At 37.1% G+C, this 23,400-nt stretch overlaps 2 protein-coding genes across 5 annotated transcripts in view; both read right to left on the bottom strand.

The window, feature by feature from the left end:
- Positions 1-9,019, bottom strand: part of LOC135474991 (chloride channel protein 2-like) — a 35,466-nt gene extending 26,447 nt beyond the window's left edge. The window contains exons 1-2 of one of the 2 annotated variants that reach the window (XM_064754712.1): positions 8,907-9,019; positions 7,154-7,283 (exon numbers count right to left, since the gene is read on the bottom strand). In XM_064754712.1, the coding sequence (XP_064610782.1) occupies positions 7,154-7,283; positions 8,907-8,945 (169 nt within the window). In that variant the 5' untranslated portion in view covers positions 8,946-9,019. Of the gene's footprint in view, positions 1-7,153; positions 7,284-7,457; positions 7,583-8,906 lie in introns of those variants that run through there. The other variant, XM_064754713.1, reaches the window with a different exon arrangement.
- A 7,938-nt stretch (positions 9,020-16,957) lies between these two features.
- The window catches only part of LOC135475437 (tumor protein p73-like), a 41,888-nt gene continuing 35,445 nt past the window's right edge, over positions 16,958-23,400 (bottom strand). For all 3 annotated transcript variants that reach the window (XM_064755333.1, XM_064755334.1, XM_064755335.1), the window contains 3 exons: positions 20,151-20,351; positions 19,691-19,784; positions 16,958-19,130 (listed from right to left, as the gene is read on the bottom strand). In XM_064755333.1, coding sequence (XP_064611403.1) covers positions 18,855-19,130; positions 19,691-19,784; positions 20,151-20,351 — 571 coding nt within the window. In that variant the 3' untranslated portion in view covers positions 16,958-18,854. The remainder of the gene's footprint in view (positions 19,131-19,690; positions 19,785-20,150; positions 20,352-23,400) is intronic.

Raw genomic sequence — 23,400 nt, 5'->3', positions numbered from 1 at the left:
GTCCTCCAGTCATACACACAACCCCTCCCAGTATTCAACACCTCACATCTAGCCCCCAGTCATACACACAACCCCTCCCAGTATTCAACACCTCACATCTAGCCCCCAGTCATACACACAACCCCTCCCAGTATTCAACACCTCACATCTAGTCCTCCAGTCATACACACAATCCATGTTGCCAAATTTGTTAACCTATAACACTACAACAATTGATTATACAGGCATTAAGAGAAACCAACAATGCCATCATCAACAGAATTGTTAATTGTCTAAAACACAGCCAATGGCTGTAACAAAACATTAAATGTACACATGTACATATCAAAGCTATTAAGGCAGAAAGGCAATTACAAAACTCAACATCTTGTTACTTTTTTTTTGATACATCAGGAAAATGCTCAGCAGTCAATATATTGATTTATTTATTTATTTGATTGGTGTTTTACGCCGTACTCAAGAATATTTCACTTATATGACGGCGGCCAGCATTATGGTGGGTGGAAACCGGGCACAGCCCGGGGGAAACCCACGACCATCCGCAGGTTGCTGGCAGACCTTCCCACTTACGGCCGGAGAGGAAGCCAGCATGAGCTGGACTTGAACTCACAGCGATCACATTGGTGAGAGGCTCCTGGGTCATTACGCTGCGCTAGTGCGCTAACCAAATGAGCCACGGAGGCCCCTCAATATATTGAGAATTTAGAAGTATCTGCATTTCAGACTTTGAAAATTTTTTCCAAAAAATAAACACATACAGGGTTTACATATACATATGTACCTATACTTTTAGTCTCAATTGTAATTTTTTCATCCTTCTGCCATTAATGCTTACCCCAAATATTTGCCATTAAATATGTGGCATGACTACTGTCTTGCTGAGCATGTCTGGCCAAGATTACATCAGCTAAAAACAGAACCAAATCTACTGCTTGGAACTTTCCATGTTCCACTTTGAATTTATTCAAATGGAAAATGTAAAACATCAGAGATTAATAAACAAACAAAAAATGAAAATTAATGACAGAAATATAGAAAATATACTCTCTATATGAAATGTGTATGTAATGCTAAGAAAAGAATCTGCATAAAGGCAATAATATCAAGGAGTAATTAATTAAGGGCAGATTTAAATTGCGGCTTGTCATTTTCCTATGTCTAGCAGCGTGTATCAGTAATCCTGTGGTTAAGCAGTGTAGTCTGTCCAGCTGGGACAGAGGATCAGATAGAAGATTAGCATGCACTGTGAAGTTTAATAACCCTACCCCCGACCACTTATCAGAACTGTTCCAGGTCAGTGAGATGACAACTATCCTCAGGCTGGGCTTAGCTTCCCCACTTCCCCATGCCCACCCACTCTGACTTTGCTCACCCACTCCCATCAGTTCATCTTACACCGGATCTGGCTTGTGGCCTCAAACCAGGAAATACATCATTGCGACCAAATACATGTATCAATGATAGAGACAATGGTTGTGAAGTACACGCACATTTAATGCAAAATGTGTACATGTACAAACACAAAGCTTTAATCCCGCAACATTTAAACTTGAAGATACTTAAGGGCTTCACCAATAAGTATAATTTTACGAGTTTACACAAAATAATGCCTTCAGAATATGCTTGAATAAACACCTAGCAAATATGCGAAAAGGTTTAAGAATTACAATGCCTATAAATTTATCAACAAACCTATACATGTAGGTATATAAAAGTAAATAAAGAAAGAAATAATATAAAAAATAAAAAGATGAACAAAAAAAAAAAGCTGAAGCAAAGAATTTCAAGCTCAAAAGACAAATTAAAAGCAATTAGAGATCTCATGCGTGAATGCAGTCAACAGTCTGAAAACATGGAAATATTCTGAAGTCAATGCATAAAGTAATCTCTCGTATATATTAAAAATACTTAACTGGTTGATTACACACCTATTACTGAATAAATGTAATTATTATGACTTATATTTCCACTGGCAAGCAAATTTTAATACAGTATTTCCATGTGGCAATCATGCTAACGGGCTGTCAGGGTCTGATGCTCCTGCTACAGCCATTAAACACTACACAGCCATTAAATACTACACAGCCACTAAACACTACACAGCCACTAAACAATAAGCAAAATACACATGTCACAAAAACTGTATGATCTACAATTATGGAAAGACAATAATATGACATCTGCTGTCTACATATTGTGAACATCCGGATGTACATCAGATGACATTTCAGTGTACAGTAATGCCTTTAACAATGATCTGGGGTTTGGCAGTAGATTCGGTAGTTATGTAAACCTGATTTTGACACAGAGATCAAAAGTGTTTGAGTTATTTTTTTAGGCAGAGCAGAAATTAATTCTGTCTGATTTTAATTGTGTAGCCCTGGGATATCATATAATTTGAAAATGACAGCATTAGCAAACAAACTAAGCAGAATTCAATACTTTTGATCATGTTCTGTATCTTCTAAATATGCCATAAATCAATTTCTACAAATACATTACAAACAGCAACTCAAATAAATTGTCAACAAGACCCTCAGATTGACAATAACAAATCCCTCATGTGCAACTTGGGCAACGTCTAGAGAGCAGAAAATAAGGTAGAAAAAAAATGCACTATGAAATTCTGTAGTGAGACGCATTGTAAATATCTCTGATTAACACGCTGATGTGGATGAATTTAGATTTGAATAGAGATTCCGGGCTAAGTCGTGACAGACCCCTCATGGCTGGCGGACACTCACAAGACTGAAAAATGACCTTAGGTCTATGGCATTCCCAAAGAACATGGACACCAAGGCCAAGACAAGTCACTTTTCTGCTTACCTACAGAGTTCTAACCTAGAAAGTATCCAGGGAGCAAGCATTGCTTTCTGAATCTGAAAGACGGGTGTAAATATCCAAAATTTGTACTAACAGAACAGCAACGAATAAGATACATGCACTAACCAAACTTAGAGATACTACAGATAATTAAACTGAGATACGGTACTCAGAAAACCAGACTGGAAGGAAGGTAAATATACTCCAACATGTAGAATCAAAATGAATGAGACACATATACACCTATACAATTTCAAGACACACCTACCCAAATTGGATAAAATACATGCACTCACGGAATGTTACTGGATGAGATATATTCACAGAACCAAACTGCAAGTGATATATTCGCAGAACCAAACTGGAAGTGAAACTCAAAGAAACAAACTGGAGGTTTACCCATACATGTAGCATCAAACTGAAAGTGACAAATCATAGAACCAAAGCGGAAGTGATATATTCATAGAACCAAACTGGAAGTAATATACTCATAGGACCAAACTGAAAGTGATATATTCATAGAACCAAACAGAAAGTGATATATTCATAGAACCAAACTGGAAGTGATACTCATAGAACTAAACTGGAAGTGATAGTCACAAAACCCAACTGGAAGTGATAGTCACAGAACTGAACTGGATGAGATACTCATAGAACCTTACCAAATGAGAAACTCATAGAACCAAACTGGACATGACTGTCATTAAACCAAACTGGAAGTGAACCTCATAGAACCAAACTGCATGAGATATACTGTACATGTATTCATAGAACCATACTGCATGAGATATACTGTACATGCATTCACAGAACCAAACTGCGTGGGATATACTCCACATGTACTCACAGAACTAATATGCATGAGCTACTCATAAAATCGAACTGGAAGTGATACTCAATGAATCAAACTGCATGAGATATATTCACAGAAATAAACCTCAAAGAGGTACTCTATCGACAATAATTGATGACTTCTACCACAAAATAACAAAATCTGAAGAAACCATTATCTCATTTTCCAGTGCAGCTCAGAAATTTCCCCAACTGATGAGAATTACAAGCAAATTAACGTCCACCATTCATCCGATGAATATCTCATAATACATGTTGATGCTCAGATAAAAAATTCAAAATTTTTTCCAAAACTGCACACTTTTCTTCAGCAATTCATAACTGGAGCATTTACATGTATCTATGACAATTATATTTTTCTCATGACTGGGGCATTCCTGATACAAATCACATACAAACTGGAAGTGATATATTCATAGAACCAAATTGGAAGTGATACTCATAGAATTATATTTTTCTCATGACTGTGGCATTCCTGATAGATATATTCATAGAACCAAACTGAAACTCTGGTTAATGGATATAATGTAGGCTACTAACAGCTTTGGGAAATTTTGCTGTAATTTTGCTGTAGAAATAATGAAAGCCAAATTTTGACCACAATCGTGTACCACACACATGTACCTCTACAACAAGAGCACAGTATATCAGTACATGATGCAATCAATTATGCACGTGTATTTTGTGAATACTTTAAAAGCATTTCATTTCAGTGATCTATTTTTGACACATTGCTAACATTTTATATGTTACAGAATACAACCTATAGACGCATGCTGCTTGGGTTGCACAGTATCAGACAAAGAATTACTTGATCTAAAAGAAAGTATCTGTCGTGCAGATTCATCAACTGAGCCAGCTTAATGTAAAGAAGAAACATTAAGAAAGTCTGGCCTAACGTTTAATCTCACACAGCCTGTTTTGTTTGTCATTTAAAGAGAACTCCGTGAAGAGAGCCTATTTATAATCCAGTGTTATACCATATTGGTTGGATAACCGCAGTGTTAAGTAAAGAGGTGAGCAGACAGCATGACAGGCCAGATCTGCTGATGTTATTTCCGAACACAGCAATGGCACAGTGAACATTTCAAACATCACTGGATCAAACACTGACCTGCAGGCTTTTTCTTACACGATGCTGCGGGATGTCTTTCCACAATAAAGCCTGCCCTAACGTTTAACACAAACATTCTAGGCTGCCTTGTTTCAATTCATCATTGTTTACTAAGCTAAGCTTTAAAAAAAATCTGATTTATTTCATTACTGTTAAACACCATTCTGAAGAATTTTATACTTAGCTTAAAAAAGAATATTACGTAATAAAATGTAATATTCCTGAAATTGTTCTTCATATTCTAAATCTACCAAATTTAGGAAATGAGATCTTTACATTCATAAAATGTAAGAAATCAAGCCAAAAAAAGTTCAGCTAAGATACTAAACTACCCAAAAATAGGAGAAAGGGCAATTTAGGTACATTTCTAGGCACACCTGAATTTACTTCACTAAAACCGGTATTCAATACGAAGAGGACTGAGGTACACCAAGACCAAACAGCTACATAGAATTGCACAATAGCTGTCACACTGACTGCTCAGCGTAGACAAGCTAGGTATGTCCTTATTGATGCAGACAATGTAACTGAAAGCCTGAACTTCACATAACCTCAACACTATCGGAGTACAAATGTAGACGTATGGTCTGAGAGTTAACACCTGTATTAATATCTAGAGAAGACATTAGCTGAAAAAAAAATCAGACTGTCGAATTCTGAACATATGGTAAAACTGTCATTATGACTTACTTCAAACTCTTCAAGGCACTATGTAAATATACATTTTCAGCACAGCAAATCATTCCTTGACTCAGGACAAATATTTCATGCTTTTCCACCTTGCCCTAAATCAAACATTTTTGATTTATCAGAGACAAATCAGTGAAATCACACCATTTTGTTACATTTTACCTGGGTGCCCCACCTTAACTAATAATATCATACTTTTTGTGTATTAAAAAAAAAAACAAAGAAAAGAAAAAATAATCTTGAAATGACAACAGAAACAAGGTTCAAGCATAACAACAGATTATTACAGAGTGAAATTAAAATTCTGTTTCAGTTGGATTGTGCACATTGTATATACATGTGTATGTATTTAAATATATACGCACATTTACAAGCCCTTTGTAATGTTTAACATTTCACAGAATATTATCTCACACTCCATCTTACTTAATTGTTTCTACCAAATACTGTAAATGACCTAAAATTTTCTCCATTATGCTACGTTACATATTTTGCCTGAATTTGAAAGATCTAGTCATCTTAAAAAAGGTGTTTTGAGATTTGTTTGGAAGGTAAAAATCACATCCTAGTGGAAAATGTAAGCTTCAGCATCAAAGTAACATCTTATGAAATTTATTTGCCTCTAAAAAGATGTAATTTTCAGCAAAATTTTAGGTAATTAACTACCTAAGTGATCCCCACATACACTTTGCTGGTTGCTGCTTTTTTACAGTATTTTAATCATTGTTTTTACGATTGGTTTTTCATTGGTGAAATACATAAAGTTGGTAGCACAAGACATTAGATTTATCATTTAAAAAAATAACTATGAACAAAGCTTGATTTGAACTGAACTGAATGTGTTCCTAAACCTAGTAAGGAGATAAAAATTATGATTTAGAATAGAATGTTCAGTTAACTTGAAGAGATTCAGATATGGCATGAATTTGGTTCTATGAATTATCACTTCCAGTTTGATGCTACTATCACTGGATAATCATGTAAATATACTGCATGTAATGTACTTATATAATTTACATTACTATTAACTTTTCTGCCATAAAAACTTTAAGTTTACACTGAAAACCCAAAAACTTATCTTTCACTCTATTACAGAATTGCTTTCTACAGTGTACATGTAGTTTTCCCTGAAAGCTGTAAATGTTCTCTTCAGAAAATTCAAGTTCAGTTTACTGTAAATTTAATGTTAAATTCCACGCCCAAAAGTGCATTTTCATACATGTAGACAAATGAATGTCATGTAAGATTACTTTTGGTGCCAAAACTTCCATATTCTAGTAGCATATCATTGTACCCTCCAAACAAACCTCAAATAATCTTTCATAGAATAGAACTTTCAGAAATCTAGCAAAACATGCAACTTACATGTACTCATTGACAAAATTTTAGGTCATTTACCATATTTCTCAGTTTTTTTCCTTTCTTTTTTTCTTTTCAGTGCTTTTCGCAGATCAATCAATTTATTATGCCTGAGACAACATTTACATGTACACCCAAACCATGAATCCCTACACTTTATACATCACTGGGAGTACACCTACATATACCTCCTATAATTCTCAATAACTGATCGATCAATATATATCATTACCATGATGTTATTCTTGAGTATGGCATTTTCCACTGATAACCCAATCACAATTCAAAGGCAAAGTAAAACAAAAAAATACTCACACAAAAACCCTTGACATTTTCCTGATTTTTCTATAAAGGGTTTAGATGCAGACTGCTTTCTTTCTCTCTTTAATCTTTTTGCTTGAAACTTGGCAAATGTTCCGAGTTCTCTTGTATAACGACCATATAACTGAAAAATGGTTCAAGACATTAGGTACATGTAAGTACTTAACTAGACAAACATTCACCTGGGAAGTGATATGATCATTAAATACATGGAGATTAATATAAACATGTATTATATGTCATGTTACTATTATGCTATTGCATGCCAGCACAGCACAATGACCCAGGAGCCTCTCACCAATGTGGCCGCTGTGAGTTCTAGTCCACCTCATGCTGGCTTCCTCTCCGGCCATATGAGGGAAGGTCTGCCTGCAATCTGTGGATGGCCGTGGGTTTCTCCAGGGCTCTACTCGGTTTCCTCCCTCCATGATGCTGGCCTCCATCATATATGTGAAATATTCATGAATTTAGAGTAAAACACCAATGAAATATGCTTTTACATTAAAACAAAATTTTCTAAAAGAGTTTACATTAGCAAGATTATAATTTATGTGTGTATTTTATTACACACAATATCACATCACAGAGACAAATGTTAGAATAAACCCACATTGGAAATAAGCCCAATCAGTGTTTCAGGGTCCTCAGGGTGCTATCGCAAACTATTGTAGCTAAAAGATGTAATTTTATGTTAGGTGGCAACGGCGCCATCAAGTCGACAGACAGATATTCAATCTAGCAGCTACAGCGAAATAACTTCAGTTATCTTTCGTTAGTTTGCAAGTGCCCACATCTGTCTCGCCGATATCTGCGTGAACTTGCGGGACCCCTGAAATGCCTACTGGTCTCATATCTGAAATGCCCACTGGTCAAGCATTCCAAACTCCAATGGTGAAAACAAATTGATACAAACTTATCAAGAGTTTCTATATTCCAGTATCCAACTTGCAGTTCATGGTGTTATCATTCAATCAATTTCTGTTTAAACTTAGATAAAAAGTAACTGTATTAAGAGAAATTGAGCAATATTGCAGTCATGTCATGGCAAAGGAGAGACCGAGAAATGTTTGCTTAAAATAAGAAACAAAGTCAGCTATTAAGATACTGAACGGCAGAAAGATATATGGAACAGGGAAGATGGATTGTTGATCCTAATGACTAAAATCTTTTGTCCTTTGTCAACTGACGTTTTCATTTCATTTAGAATATAGTTTAGACACAGTCATCCCATCCTCCACTTTAATACGCGAGTATGATACACCTGAAGTGAACAGTCTTACCGGATCCGATCAGAGAATGAAATTTAAAACTTAAAAGTCACGCCTGTTAACTTGTGTAAGTGTAAAAAATTACTCATCACGACTCAAATCATAAAAGCACACGTATTATTGGCATGCCACGAGTTGGGACACCGTTATTTGTTTTCTTAGCATTAACATTTAAGTTAAAATGATGGTGATGACAGACAAATGAAGTACAAACACACTGGATAAGGCCAGGTCGCCAAAAAAGAAATCAGCGAGGAGCTGAACTATTAAAGAGAGGCCTTAATCGCCGCATTGTAAACACTAGTGAGATGAAACAGCTGACAGCGTGACCTATTAACGTTTCTACTGACAAAACTACTCTGTTTTGGACGACATGGCAGGTACTAGCAGAGACACAAATACTATACCTATTACCAAAACATCTGACATTAACATTTGTGAATGACCACCTCGTAAAATCAAAGTGAAACAACACCTACCAGAGTTTGCTCATAACCAAACTTCTGTCTGTCCGCCATTTTGACCTGGCATTGTTTCTTGGGCTCTGATTGGTTGAGTTCGACCTCAGGAAGTATGAAGGTATTGGGCGAATTCGTGAAAACTAACCTCTGCATTGTGAGCTTTAGCTGTCACCTGAATGAATGAAACAAAAACAACATACTTGGAACAATGCAGTTTTATCTAATTGTTCTTTTAATGTGAGTCATTCTAGGGGAATTATGTGTCAACTGCACATTTCCTTTGAGAAAAAGCAGATTCTGCTATCACTCGCAGTGAACTAAATGAGCTGCTTTCCTTGCAACAATAAACACAAAATGTATTTCTTTTTTTCTGTGAAATGACAAATGCTTTTAAGCTAATCTACAACTAGCGTTTACTCATTCTCTGAATGCACACAGCCATTGAAATCTACTTAAGAAACCGTAAGTCATCGACAGATATCTGACATGATTTTTTATCCAGTTGTAATACGACATCATTAATTACGGATGAAATAATCCAAATATATGTCGACGGGAAGCCTGACGGAGATCTATGTAGGTTTCACTAAAATTTTCATTAAACAAAAACTTTGTCAATCATGATCAGGATTAAACTTACAACTGAAAACATCCATGGATTGAAAGACCATATGTAGGCCCATATGTCATCGCCAAATGAATAAGTCGCTTGCAGCCCGACATATATACAGACACAGAGTGGAAAGCAAGCACTGGATTCGAGAACGTCAACTCCTTGGCATAGTTCTGAAGTGCCACCTCTACAAATCAAATCCATCACGATAAACACCCTAGCCACAAACACAACTTGTTAGCTTCTCTTTCACTCTTACACAAATTTATTGCTCCGATAATCTATAGCAGTGTACCTTAACAAATATTCAAATATAAAGGTTTAAGATGCGGCACAAGTAATATCCAAAGACAGATATTATCCACACAAGGACAAAAACTAGAAGCATATACATGTATTTGTAACCGGAAGGCATATGTGTTCAATTACGTGATATAACCTACCCTAAATGACCTAAAATTTCTCCCACAAAAGTGCAAAATAATGTCACAAAATATTATTTTTGGTGCTGAAACTTTTCCTGCAGGATATTATCACAAGCGAATAATATAATGTTCCAAGCAAACCTCAAAACACCTTTCTGAAATCAATAGAACTCTCAGAATCAGGAAAAATGTGCAAGTTAGTCATGGACGAAATTTATGGTCATTTAAGGTATGCATGTTACATGCATAGGTATGAAACTATCTCAAGGCCCATATTTCATCGGTCTAGCTGAACTTTCAGACAATAAATCAGTCGTGTAGGCAAAAGTTCAGTACTGCATGGATATATAGAACAGAATAACTCTATTCATGCGGGTCTTTAGGCTGTGTGCTGTTAGAAAACATCATGGGTGTCTTCAACTTTCGGGAATGTCTAGACGTTATATTTAGCAAGTTGATTCATGGTGTTTGAACATGGTATTTTGATGGTAATCTTGACATACATATATATGAATAACCCTTTCAAGGTCAGATTTATACACCTTCCATGAAATTTGGTTTCAAATTAAATTACAAGTATATGTATGTGACTTCAAAAAGTACCTTTTGGATCCGGTAAATTTGCATAATGCATACATTAGTAAAGTTTTTAGCTTGTATTTGTCTTTATCTTTGATAAAGCAAATGTAGGACGTATATTTTGCATACAGGGCTTATGAATGTTATACAAACTTATACACATATCAAGATGGATTCAGGACATTTGTGCTTCAGGTATTAGGGCATTGTGCCCTTGTCAGGCCAGTGTTTCAAGATTGCGTCCACATGGGCCGCTACTTACATGCAATAGTGTACCGGTACGCTGGGGGGGGGGGGGGGGGGGGTAGGGGGGTAGGGGGAGGAGATTGCAGCTCTGTTTTATATTGAAAAGCTATGCACATGCACAGAGGAAACTTGAAACCTTACAGCAAATGGATAGTGTATAACCATTAGAGATCAATTTACAGCACATTAACCTGGGCACGCCTATTCACAAAAAGTATCGATTTATGAATTTATGACGATGAGAACAACATGGTATGACTTCTATAGACGACGTCTTGTCACATAGTCCTTTACATCGCGTCTTTGAAGAAGATATAATTTAACCATAATTATTTCGGAAGAGGGATGGAAACATACCTAAACAGCCACGGTCATTTTGTTTTGACGTAACATTATCAATTTATTTATTTATTTGACTGGTGTTTTGAGCCGCACTCAAGAATGTAACTCACTTACGCGACGGCGACCAGCATTATGGTGAGCGGAAACCGAGCAGAGCCCGGGGGAAGCCCACAACCGTTGACAGACCTTCAAACGAACGGTCGGATAGGAAACCATGCCGCAAGAGCTGGACTTGAACTCACAGCGACCACATCTTTGTGGGAGGCTCCTGGGTCATTGTGCCGTGCTGGCGTGCTTACCCCCTCGGCTGCGGAGGTCCCGATAACTTGATAAATCAACGTTCACTCTGGTCAGAGAAAACAGGCGCCTTCTCCGATTTTCTCAATGTCCGTGATTTTGCTTATTTTGAACTGCGATATGTCTGTTTTGCAACTTCACAAAAATAAAAAGTTGTACTATTTAAAAAGTTGTGCACACACCTTTGAAGTTTCTATATGTCGTAGTCTGCGGGACAGTCAGTACTCAGGATGAAGACCACAGCTCGCCGGCCTTTGGCATTACATATATATGACGCGCATTCGGCCCAGGGCAAATTTCTGCTTTGGTTGCTTGCATGTTCTGTTGTCAGTGGAAATTTATCAGTCGGCATTGCCATTCATAGGTCTCTTCAACTCTGTATCCACCAGTTTTCATATTCACGAAGCCTCACTCAATCAGTTTTCATATTCTAGTATCACTTCCAATCATCAATTCTCAATCCGTCAGGTTCCATATTTATATATACCATGCACTCTCCAACCGTCAAGTTCACTTCATCAGTAAAATTCGTATACCACTCTCCAATGTCAACTCGATCTCGATCCGCCATTTTCCATGCTGTATCTTAATACTATGCTATGAAGAACACAATTCCCGGGTTTCCCCTCGTCGTAATTTTGAAGCCGCCGTACACATGTACGCACATAAAACTATAGGCTTTTTTAATTAAAAGTCACCGCCTCACAGGCAATGTATTAAACCTCACGATTTTTTCGCCACAAAAATGTTTTATAATGTTGTTTGTTGTTTGCACCTCGCATAATGACAAAATGACGACGTGCATGCTCACAAGTAAAAGCTTCCAAAGTAGGGTTAAAAAAACACAAAATCTATTTTTTCTGTGGGATTCGCCCTCTGCACCTACTACCAGGAATTGTCCCTGGTCCCTGGTCCTTTTTCTTTTCCGCTACTTTGGCCCAGTCTCGGTTGACAGCTCTGAAAAGACCAATCAATAAATAAATAATCAATACCAAAAGTACATTGTGTTGGAATAACGTAAGGTAATAATCTAAGTCTTATCTATTCTGTCATCGCTCAGAAAACATGATACATATATTCTGTCAATTTAACAAGTTTTAGATTGTGCAAATATACAGTCGTATGTATAAGGGCTCCTCTCCACAACCCTTCAGTTGTAGATCTAGTACAGTTAATGTCATGCATGTTCATTTATACCATTCCCCAAACATCGACTCGATCTCAGCTCACAAAATAAAATTCCGAATAAAACATTTACAAAATATGACGTTGACAAAATTATATCATTATCGCTGGCTCTTTGTAATAATTCCTTATATCCGCATTACCATTTCATTCGTCAGATCTTTCATCTTCCTTGCAAATGGCGGTAATTCCCCCCAGTTTCTTTAACCGCTCATAAACTTATATAAATGACAAACAACTTGCAGCGTTAAATAACAGTCAAGTAAATAAATATAAAGGGGCTGGAAAACAACTCCATAAATTATGTCTATAAAAGCACTAATATATGTGCACAATATTTCCTGACATTGATAACGATATTATATTTAGCTAAAGTGAAGAATGCGTATAGGCCTATCAGTTCCACTGCAACCCCATTATCATATTTCGGTATTTACTTGGACATCATGCATACGCTGTGAAATTAAACGGATCGGGCCCCAAATCTTATAATAAATATATCAAACACTAACACTGTCACTTTTATTTCTTTATTAAGGCAAATAAGATATATATGTACTATAAAAGGAGTATGAGACGAATTGTTCTCGCTATCATACCTCATATCGTCCTAAACTTAAAGTTCCTTATACTGAAACTATTAACGGTAACAATATGATTTATTCATTCATTTATTTGATTGGTGTTTACGCCGAAGCCAAGAATATTACACTTGTACGACGACTGACAGCATTATGGTTGGATGAAACCAGGTAGAGTCTGAGGGAAACCCAAGGCACATACAACCGCTTGAGCTGCTGTAACAACATGCGTGCAATATATAAATATCACTATTTATTCATATTATTCTGTACTCTGGGACTTTTGCCAGAACTGATTTATTGGCATCAAATCAAATTTTATTTGGTTGCCGAGTGCGAACGGACTTCCTGTTTGTCTGTATAAAACCCCATTCAAAGTGCAATTTGTCGTACCCATACACGCAAGGCATGTAAAGTGTTAAACGAGAACAGAATAATTTCAATTTAACACCCGGGGTTCAGCCAGTGCGATTTGTCGTATCGATTCGTCGAAATACAAATGCGACACGCTCCATTTCATAAGCCACGTTCACACTGTGCGTTATTAAATAGCTTTTTTCATATTTTTATTCCACAAGTCGACACGAAAAAATCGACAAAAACGAAATAGACTGAAAGCGTTAACACAACGGCCAAATTGCTCAATTTTCATTGAGTCTAATTTTCCTGTATAGTCTTAATTCAAAATCTACATTCCAAATGAGTTCTATACAATCCGTCCTGTACAGTTGTCTCGTCACGATATGGTTAATTACATATATATATAACTCCATATTCCTTTGGACAATCGTAACTTCTTCCTTAAGATCGTCTAAACTATCCATTTTAATAGGATTTTTGTTAAGCTTTACTCTAAAATACTATAATTTTCTAAAAGTTAACATCTGTCAGATGACAAGGGTTATAGATAAACACACCAGGGACAATGAACTGGCAGGTCACGGTTAAATATCAGGTCAGTCAACTCCTATATTCATATACGAACAGCCATAGGTAAATTTCCATGGCCAGACCGAACTAAACGTTGCCAGAAATTACGAATTCAATCCATGAACAAACAGGGATCTGTGTCGCAAAGCTTTATGCAAAATTATGCATGATTTTAAACCGTTGATCGTATACAAAAAACGTGGTTTTGAGTTTCAAGGTTTGCATTCAACACCAACCCGGCCAGACCACGGCGCTGTCTCCTTTTACAGCAAACTGCTAGCAATTCCAACAAATCTGCAATGACGTGTCACTGGAACACAAAGCGGAGATGAAATTGGCTCCCCTGATTTAAATGGAGCTTCTGATGTATACTGCAAAGTCTGACATCTCCATTCAAACAGGAATCATCCCTGAAAGCAGGGTTGTCCCAACCACTAAGATCACTTTTCTACATCTGTTTTAAAACCTTCACGGGGTTTGTCCACTTTAGCAATTTCAATTTCCAGGCCCACAGTTTCCATAAACATTGCAATACAAGCTGGAAGGTACATAATATTAAGCATCATGTATAATTGCAGAGAATTTTTCAAGAGGATCTCTGTGCATGTACATGAATAAAAGTGACTCCAGTTGGTTCTGTGCTCTATCTATGTTTCTGTTCACAGTGTGTGTCAACTGAGATGACACTCGAGCCTTTTTCGGGTATAACTATAAAAAAAAAAAAGAACAAGGCTTTCCTGGGTCTGAAAATGTTTTTTTTTTAATGCAGGCTTTTCGAGGTTTTCACAGCCCGTCCCATTCCTGCTTTCACAGCACTGCATGCCTGATGTTTTCTGACAATTTGAGGGCCATGCATGTCATCACTTCATGTCCATACATGCGGGATAGAGCGCATGGAAATTTCTCATAGACGTGTATACAGGTGCATGGACGTAAATCCTCTGTCAATTTGGCGAAGGCACTCCAAGAGCCCAAACCCTAACGGTTAAATGAACAAGTTCTAGTCCTACAAAGTGAGAATTCTCTTCAGTTTCGTCCATCTCGTAACATATCGTTTAAAATAGCCTTAAGTCCAGTTCCAAACCACCACAGAAATTCAGTGGATTGGTGTTTGACCGAAGATCAACCCAATCTTTGCACAACATTTCATCCACATTGATCTTTAGAGAACTGCCGACAGACCACGGCCACTAGGCGCCGGCAAAAGTATTCTCTTTGGCAGAGGTATATTTATTTATTTCATTGGTGTTTTACGCCGTACTCAAGAATATTTCACTCATACGACGGCGGCCAGCATTATGGTGGGAGAAAACCGGCAGAACTATAACTCATGTCTCAGTCATTCAAGGCGTCCCTCTCAATGGAAACTGGAACCAATGACGGAGGTTAAAACCATCGTTTAACAAACTTTGCCGTCGTCGCAAGAACTGTTCTCGGTGGTCGGTGTAAAATCACGTCCAAATCAATATAGAAATCGCACAAGTTTCTTCTAAAAATGTTAAGATACATATATATATACTTTTACACGATTTCTTCAGCATAACACAAAAGATACACAAATTACTTTGAAAAACATTCACTTTTATTACTGCGCAACAAACACATGATACACATCGTAATCCTCTATATAATGCGCTATATAAATTGCAAAGCTGAACAACCGGTTATTGAAATGATCATTTTATCATTGATCCTTTATCTCAATTTCTAAGTGATGCATAAACTTAGCTTCCACTCAAGACAAATCTGGTAATTACCATTTACAAAGAAAAGCCAGAGGAACTGAAAGCTTGTGCTTCCATACATGCACATCTGGTCAGTTTGAGCACATATATTACATACATGTCGGGTACACCGTATACAATGAACACAGAGGGTGAAAAAGAAAACAGCCAAGAAATAAGCTGAAAGTGTAATTTTGTAATGTAGGTAAGTCTACTTACAAATTAACTGTTCTCAAAGGTGTTTTGACGCACAAGGCGAGTATGACGAGATACCTTGGCGGGGATGAACAGTCACCATGTGTGCCGAGTTCAAATGTGACACTGTCATTAGGGTTAGCCAGTCCCAAATTCCTGATACTTTTTTGCCGAGAATTTGCACCTAAAACGACTGGACCCACAGTATATAGACCTATATTAAGACAGAACTTGCAGAGAAATGTGCATGACTGGTCTTGATTCGACTGATTAGCGTTTAACGCTGTATCCAAGAGCGTTCGAACTCTTTAGTATATATACATAACTGGCATTGATAATGCCAAAAGACCCCTACATTACACATGTATTCAAATCTTCCAAAAATGTCAGTATGAATTGGTCATAGAGCAAAAATTTCATTTGCAGCAATTTACACTGTAATTCGTCAGTTTATGTAGAGCAATGCTTGTGACGAAACAGGCTTTTTCTAGGTACATGTAATGGACAGTTTTTTCACACTTTTTCAGGAAAGGCCATACAATTAAGAAAATTATCTTTCAAGAAACCTGCTGACATGTTTCCCCTTTACGTGCGAAGGTACTGCTACTCTCGAGGATTCCGCTGAATTTGTGGCGTGTCTCGTTCGGAACAGCATTATTGTTTGTGGACTGCACGAGGACGCATACTACAGTTATTTTAGCGTCACACCAATGCATTGGGGGGGACCAACGCTTGCTCCAGCTATGTCCTGAAACTTCATGTAGCACAAAAGCTCTAAACGTCAAGGCCATTACAAATAACTGCACACAGTTTTTCACTTCGTGAGCTTAAAATGGACTTTTTCAGAAGGTGAATATCTTGCTGTTAAGGGACACACCTCAATATCTTCATGTATAACATAACATTGAAGTGTAAAAAAAAAAAAAAAAAAAAAAAATTAAATGGTACATGGACGGAATCTTTGAGTAATAAACGCGATGGAATTGTGATTTGATTGCAGCACCTTGTCTCACGTGACCTTTATAATATTTGGTCGCCATTTTGAAAAAAAAGTCTCCAACGTTTGACCAATATACCTGCAGTATGTGAATTCGTATGTACATGTATGTACTCCGGATGTCGTGAGCCCAATGAATATGATGATCGGGTGTGCATGATATCGGCAGTGCATGATACCGTGTATTCCCCTCCCAAATAACACACTTGCAAATACAAATTCTTACGATCATAACAGAAATCCTCTGCTCCGGTTCCAACACAATAACTCTCCGTGACAGCATATACCAGTGCTTCACTATTTGATGCAGTATGCAAATCCCTACTTGAACTAAGCGGCATCCTCTCTATTATTGGAACAAACCTCTAACACATTGCTAACCACCATAATGGGGCCCTAACACAACTGTTTAAATCATTGGGATGTGGAGGGCATTGCATTCTAGGTATAAATACCCTTTTGAACATGAGGAAAGCACCTGTCACTGCTAATAAACATTTATTTAAATCTAAACATTCAGCCCATAAACTAGAAAGTTGCCAAATGTGTTTCTTGGTCCAACATACATCGTGTACCGTTGATTTCCCTGATATTCATACAAATTAATCCAAAAAAACAAAAAAAAACAAAAAACAAATACAGTACATAAGGTACATGTACTTAACAAAATAAGGTCATTTCATCTCTTGTAAGTTTTAAGTCAGCACAGTTTTAATTTACTTCATCTAACCATCTCTTTTGGCATGAACCATTTATGTGGTAAAAGCTATGAACATAACACCTCACAGTGCTCTAAGTTTTAAGATTTTGAAAAGTTTTACAAAGGTAACAAAACAAAAATGTTGACATGTTACTAAGACATGCTTCTAACATGTCCCTTTAAGGCCACAACAAAACTAAAAGCCAAAACAATAAAACTTTGCTGTGAATTCCAACTGGAAAATACTGGTTATTTCTGAAAACAGCAGTGTTTTCTATATCTTCCATAAAAAGTATGTAAAATACTCAATAAAGAAAAAAATAAGAAACAAAACCCATGAAGATACATTAGATTTGGTGGCATTTTTGTCAACTCTATTTTTTCAATATTTACAAGCTATGCGGAATGTACTTGGATTGTTATATACTATATTTATATGGTGATACAGTAGGAAAAGTTAACAAATTAAAAAAAACAATGAAGATACACAGGAACAAATAAGTTGATCTCTATCTCTCTTTAAAGAGATGGACGGATTTCGCTTTTTGAATGGTAAGTTTACCATTGTTTGAACACATGGGGAAATGCAAAACTCTCTGTGTCATATTCATACTTACAATAAGGAAATACTTAAAACAGCGCATAAATACTTTGCGTATGTATCACACACACTTAACCAGGACAAATACACTTGAGTTTTCCTCAACAAACAAGCCACAATAGGGACCCAGACTATTTTTGTAAACTTAAAGATGGATTTGACTATATACATTAACCATTGCGCCTCAGAAGTTTATTATGGTATAACATTAGTAATTTGATACTCTCATTTTCGACTTGCTCACTTCATTACGACTTTATTAAGACAAAGAATGCATAAGTCGTGCAACCTAAAGGTTATTTCTCACAGGAAGTTGGTAAAGAAGGTGATTTCATGCTGGCTAGGCCCCTATAAAAATGATTTCATTCAACCACAACACAGTTATGGAAAAATTACTATGACAACTCTCATACAGGAGACATTCAAGATGGATGAATGCTGCTCATTAATGGCTCTTTCAGTCCAAAATATTGCAACAAAAATGGATGTTTCATTGGCCAAACATTCATGGTTTTGCACACTGGGGTCATAATGATCAGGGGTCATAATGATCAACGGTCTGAAGATCGGCGTTTCTTGCCCAGGCAGTAATCGTGATCCTCCTTTGTTAATGACACGGTGTGTTTGAAGGTGTATCGAGTGACCTCAAAGTATCCCGGGCAGTAAGTACTCGACTGCGAGTTCAGGCTGATAGTGGATGTAGAACTGGATGTCCTATCCATGGCCTGTGATTGGCTGTTGACAATGTCTGCTGTGCGGCGGAAATCCAACAACTCTTTCCAAATCTTATTTCGATGAGCTGTTCCGATTTTCATCTTAGACAAATCCTACAACAGCAAAAAGGCCAGAGTTACATCCCCTGGCAAAACAACTGATGCATTTCTTCATTTATTTTATTATGCTTTATGCCAAAGATAAAAGCATTTCAATTGCGTGACTCTGGTCAAGTTTACTGGTCAACGCTTCTTTCTTATAACCTGTTGTGTGATGAAGGACCATCACATGACCAAACTGGCTGGGCTAAACAGAGAAAAAGCTACCATAATTATAATAATGTTCAACATGTTTGTTCAAATTTTAAGTACATTTATTATTCGCCATTATTAGCTTCCAAACATGGCATCATACAAAAATGCTATAAATCTTCAACCTTTTCAAGCAGTACTGCAGTTTTTACAGTGGAATTTAAGATATAATTAGTATCAAAATGATGCTAAATGATTTGTTTGTCATGAAAGATGAAAGCATCACAAAACTGTGCAAATTAGTTGTCTGCACCCCATAGTTCTCTCAGAAAGTTTCAAAATATTGGTTGCCGAGGGAGGCGAAAAGGTTGAAGAATTACAGTAGTTAAATAAATGGAAATTAGTGAAAATATCTATGTTACCTCAAGCTGAAACTGATCCAACTGGAAAAGGTTGTACAAGCCAGCCTGATGGAAATTGTCAATGTAAGCTGACAGGCCAAGATTGGTCAACCATCTGAAAGAAAATACAAAAGTCTCATGTTAAATGATAAGTCTTCAGACTGACCCAAGAATACATGTATGTGATTTGAAGGGTCACAGGTGAAGCAAACTAGAGATATCTTCAAGTATGGTATGACAGACTAGTTACCAACATTTCTATTTTGACTAGAACTATTTCTATTTCTTCTGTGTACATGGGCTATGCTCCGCAACTAGGCCAACAAATCTACAGAGAATAAGTTAACATACAGCTTAATTAATAACAAGTAACCAGATTGGTAATTTGAACAGGACAATGGGGCTGGTAACTTCACTTCAAAACCTGCAAAGGTGGGAGGGTATCTGCGTTTTAATATCGCACAAGAAGAAAATGATTTACTTTGCAATGGTGGTGTCAACAGGTGGATTCAGAGTGTTGACAATAACTTTGACATCGCTGTTGTTCGGAGTCTGGTCTGGAGGCGTCAGTGTTGCTGAGCTGACAACCTGGTTGCCCGTGGTGAAGGGGAGACTACTCTGGCGCGACTCTACCGAGCCGTTCCCGCTGCTCTGGATAGAAACTAATTTAGCTGGAGGCACTCTGTAAACAGAAAAGGGAATAACTGAGACAACTGCCACCTTGTGCCTGGCACAAGGATGTATCATATAAAATCACAAAATATAAAAAGTGATATCAGCTACCATGTATATCCACTCTACATGTGATATCAGCTACCATGTAATCTATCCCACGTGACATGTGATATCAGCTACATTGTGCAATCTATCCACTCTACATGTGATATCATGTACAAGTGTGACAAAACATGACACTGGTTAATACCTGGTGTCTTGTGACACCGCAGAACAGACATCCACCCATTTATCACAAATCATATCAAACCAATGTTATCTGCCTGCTATTCATAAAACACCTATGAGAAGACATCAGCTATAATATATATGTATGCCTAAGTCAACTACATACATGCACAAAAAAATCAAGCCATATCTTAGATGTGATGTCAGCTACAAAGGCTGGATCCCACATACATGATGACCCACCACCACTTGTCATAATCTTACTTTATATTAGTCTCTCACCGAAGGCAAATGTGACACTGAAAACAAATGCGACATTGAAAGCAAATGTGACACTGAAAACAAATGCGACAATGTAAACAAATGTGGACACTGAAAACAAATGTGACATTGAAAGCAAATGTGACTTGACGTTATAAAAAGATCAAACAGTTCTGATCAATGTGCGGGACAATCTAATCGACCTATTTGAAATAATACTGTTTATGATTGGTCAAATGAGTGCTCTTGATGGACAGTTTGGAAAAGTCCAGCCATACCGGCGGGGAAGTTGGCCATGTAATCTTGTTTTTTCTTTTCTGTAATAATGTGTCACCATTACTGCATAGTTGTGCTTGTAAAGCAAAGAGTTAGTTTACAAGCACTGCAGCTTAGAAGCAGCCAGTGACCTTGAACTTGTTAATCCTAATTCATAGATTTGCTTTCATTATTTACATAAAGATGAAATATCAAAATTTACTTCAGTAATAAAAGTGCTATTTCATGTAGTTCATGGGTATCACTTTCGTTATTACATTTTTGTTTGGTATTCACACTTAGATGGTGTGATGTTGAAAAAGAACTGTTCTTTCATAACGTTACATTCTGAGCTCAGCGTTATGACATCATTACTCGTGCAGAGCATTCTGAGCTCAGCATTATGACATCATTACTCGTGCAGAGCATTCTGAGCTCAACGTTATGACATCATTACTCGTGCAGAGCATTCTGAGCTCAACGTTATGACATCATTACTCATGCAGAGCATTCTGAGCTCAGCGTTATGACATCATTATTCATGCAGTCAATTTTTACATTCCTATGTCACTCAAAAATATGACGTCATATACATGCAGCTTTGAAATATCTACGTCAACTGCAGTGGCCAATTCTTGCCAATAACTGGTCTGAATTTCATGGCCTATGGAGGATGAAATATACCAAGTTTCTCCATTTTGGCAATTTAGAATACACTTTACATATTCATCTTAGTGTTTATTGTGTAACCTGATACAAGTGAACCTTGTATTGAGTCAAATCTCAAGAATTCACACAGCATTCAAGGGAAATGATGAGGTATAAAACAAGGTTCGGTGACATCCAGTTACACAATAAACATCACACAAAAGGCGATTAACCCTTAATCCATTCCTCTAGGTGATCTCGGCTAGATAATCTGTGTAACCCACTCAGGATTATGATATCAGGCAAGAATGGGTATGATGCACCCGAGTTATGCGACGTTCTACCTACATGAATTACAGTATTTTTCTTAAAGTGCACGTGTGCGCACATGAACATGTATTTCTCAGGCTTGTGCAGTTGTGTACCTCACAACCTCTGCACACATTTATTTCTCAACCCTATCTCTATTTCTCAAGCCAGTACACAAGTTGTCTCTATTTGTCATGCCAATGCCTGTACTTCTCAGACATAGATGTACATGTACATGTAAGTATGTGTATGTACTTTACAAGCCTTCTGCACACATTTGCATGTCTCAGGCCTATGCAGATGTGCATACTTTCAGGTTTGCGAACAGGTAATTTTCAGGCTACACACATGCATTTCTCACGCTCAGGCAAATGTGTGTAATCTTCAGGCTTATGCTTATTTGTTAACTTCTTGGGCTTTTTTGAACATTCATGGGTATCTCAGGACTGTGTACGTAAGTGCATTTTAGGCGTATGTCTGTGTACAGGCTCAAGCATATAAGCTTTTCAGGCTTATGCTCAAGTGGTGTATTTCCCAGGCCCAGGCAAATATGTATACTTTCAGGCCTATGAAAATGTGGGTATTTCTTCAATCAACGCATGAATCAGTGTACTTCTCAGGCTTATGCACATTAGTGTATTTCTCAGGCACAGACAAATGTGTATACTTTGCACACTTATGTTCAGGCACATACTTTCCGGCTCAGGGCATGTATGGAATGTGTACCGTTTCAGACTTATGAACTGATGTGTATCTCTGTTTAAGCAGTTTATCACTTACTAACACGACTTCACTGCTGTGACAATACAACTTTTCACAGGGTCAAAACAGATCTATAAATATCCATTCTGTCATCATGTGAATAAACATATGCAGCCTATTTCTTCTGAGTATCAACTGTGACAAATGTTGCAATCCTATACCCGAGACAGGTACAACTGTCCCTTGGCTATTCAGATGTCAGTACTCATTTGTAATAACACCTAACCATAATAACCCTAAGAAAATGTTCAAGACATTTTATTACATCAAATGCAATGTAATCTTATTCTACCATTTGTCATATCAGCAAAAGTTCTTTCAATGTCAATGTATATGTTTTTACAATTTTTTGAAATTGTTAAAGCCATACAACAGGTATGGAATAGCTCTTGCAGATTACTGTAGGCACTACATTAAACTGTAGTTCAAGATAAACACAGCACCAGACTTGCCGTTACGGTTAAACAACAAAATATTATATATGGTTTAGTGAACATAATCCTGCTCTGTCTGCCGAGTACTCCTCATTAACACAAGCTCCAAGTGAATTATATGTACTGTCTAACAAAAGATTTCTTTAGTCTGTCACAGCT

Source organism: Liolophura sinensis, chromosome 9 (assembly GCF_032854445.1).
Source record: "Liolophura sinensis isolate JHLJ2023 chromosome 9, CUHK_Ljap_v2, whole genome shotgun sequence".
Lineage (NCBI taxonomy): Eukaryota > Metazoa > Mollusca > Polyplacophora > Chitonida > Chitonidae > Liolophura > Liolophura sinensis.
This window is presented reverse-complemented; position numbering and strand designations above follow the sequence as displayed.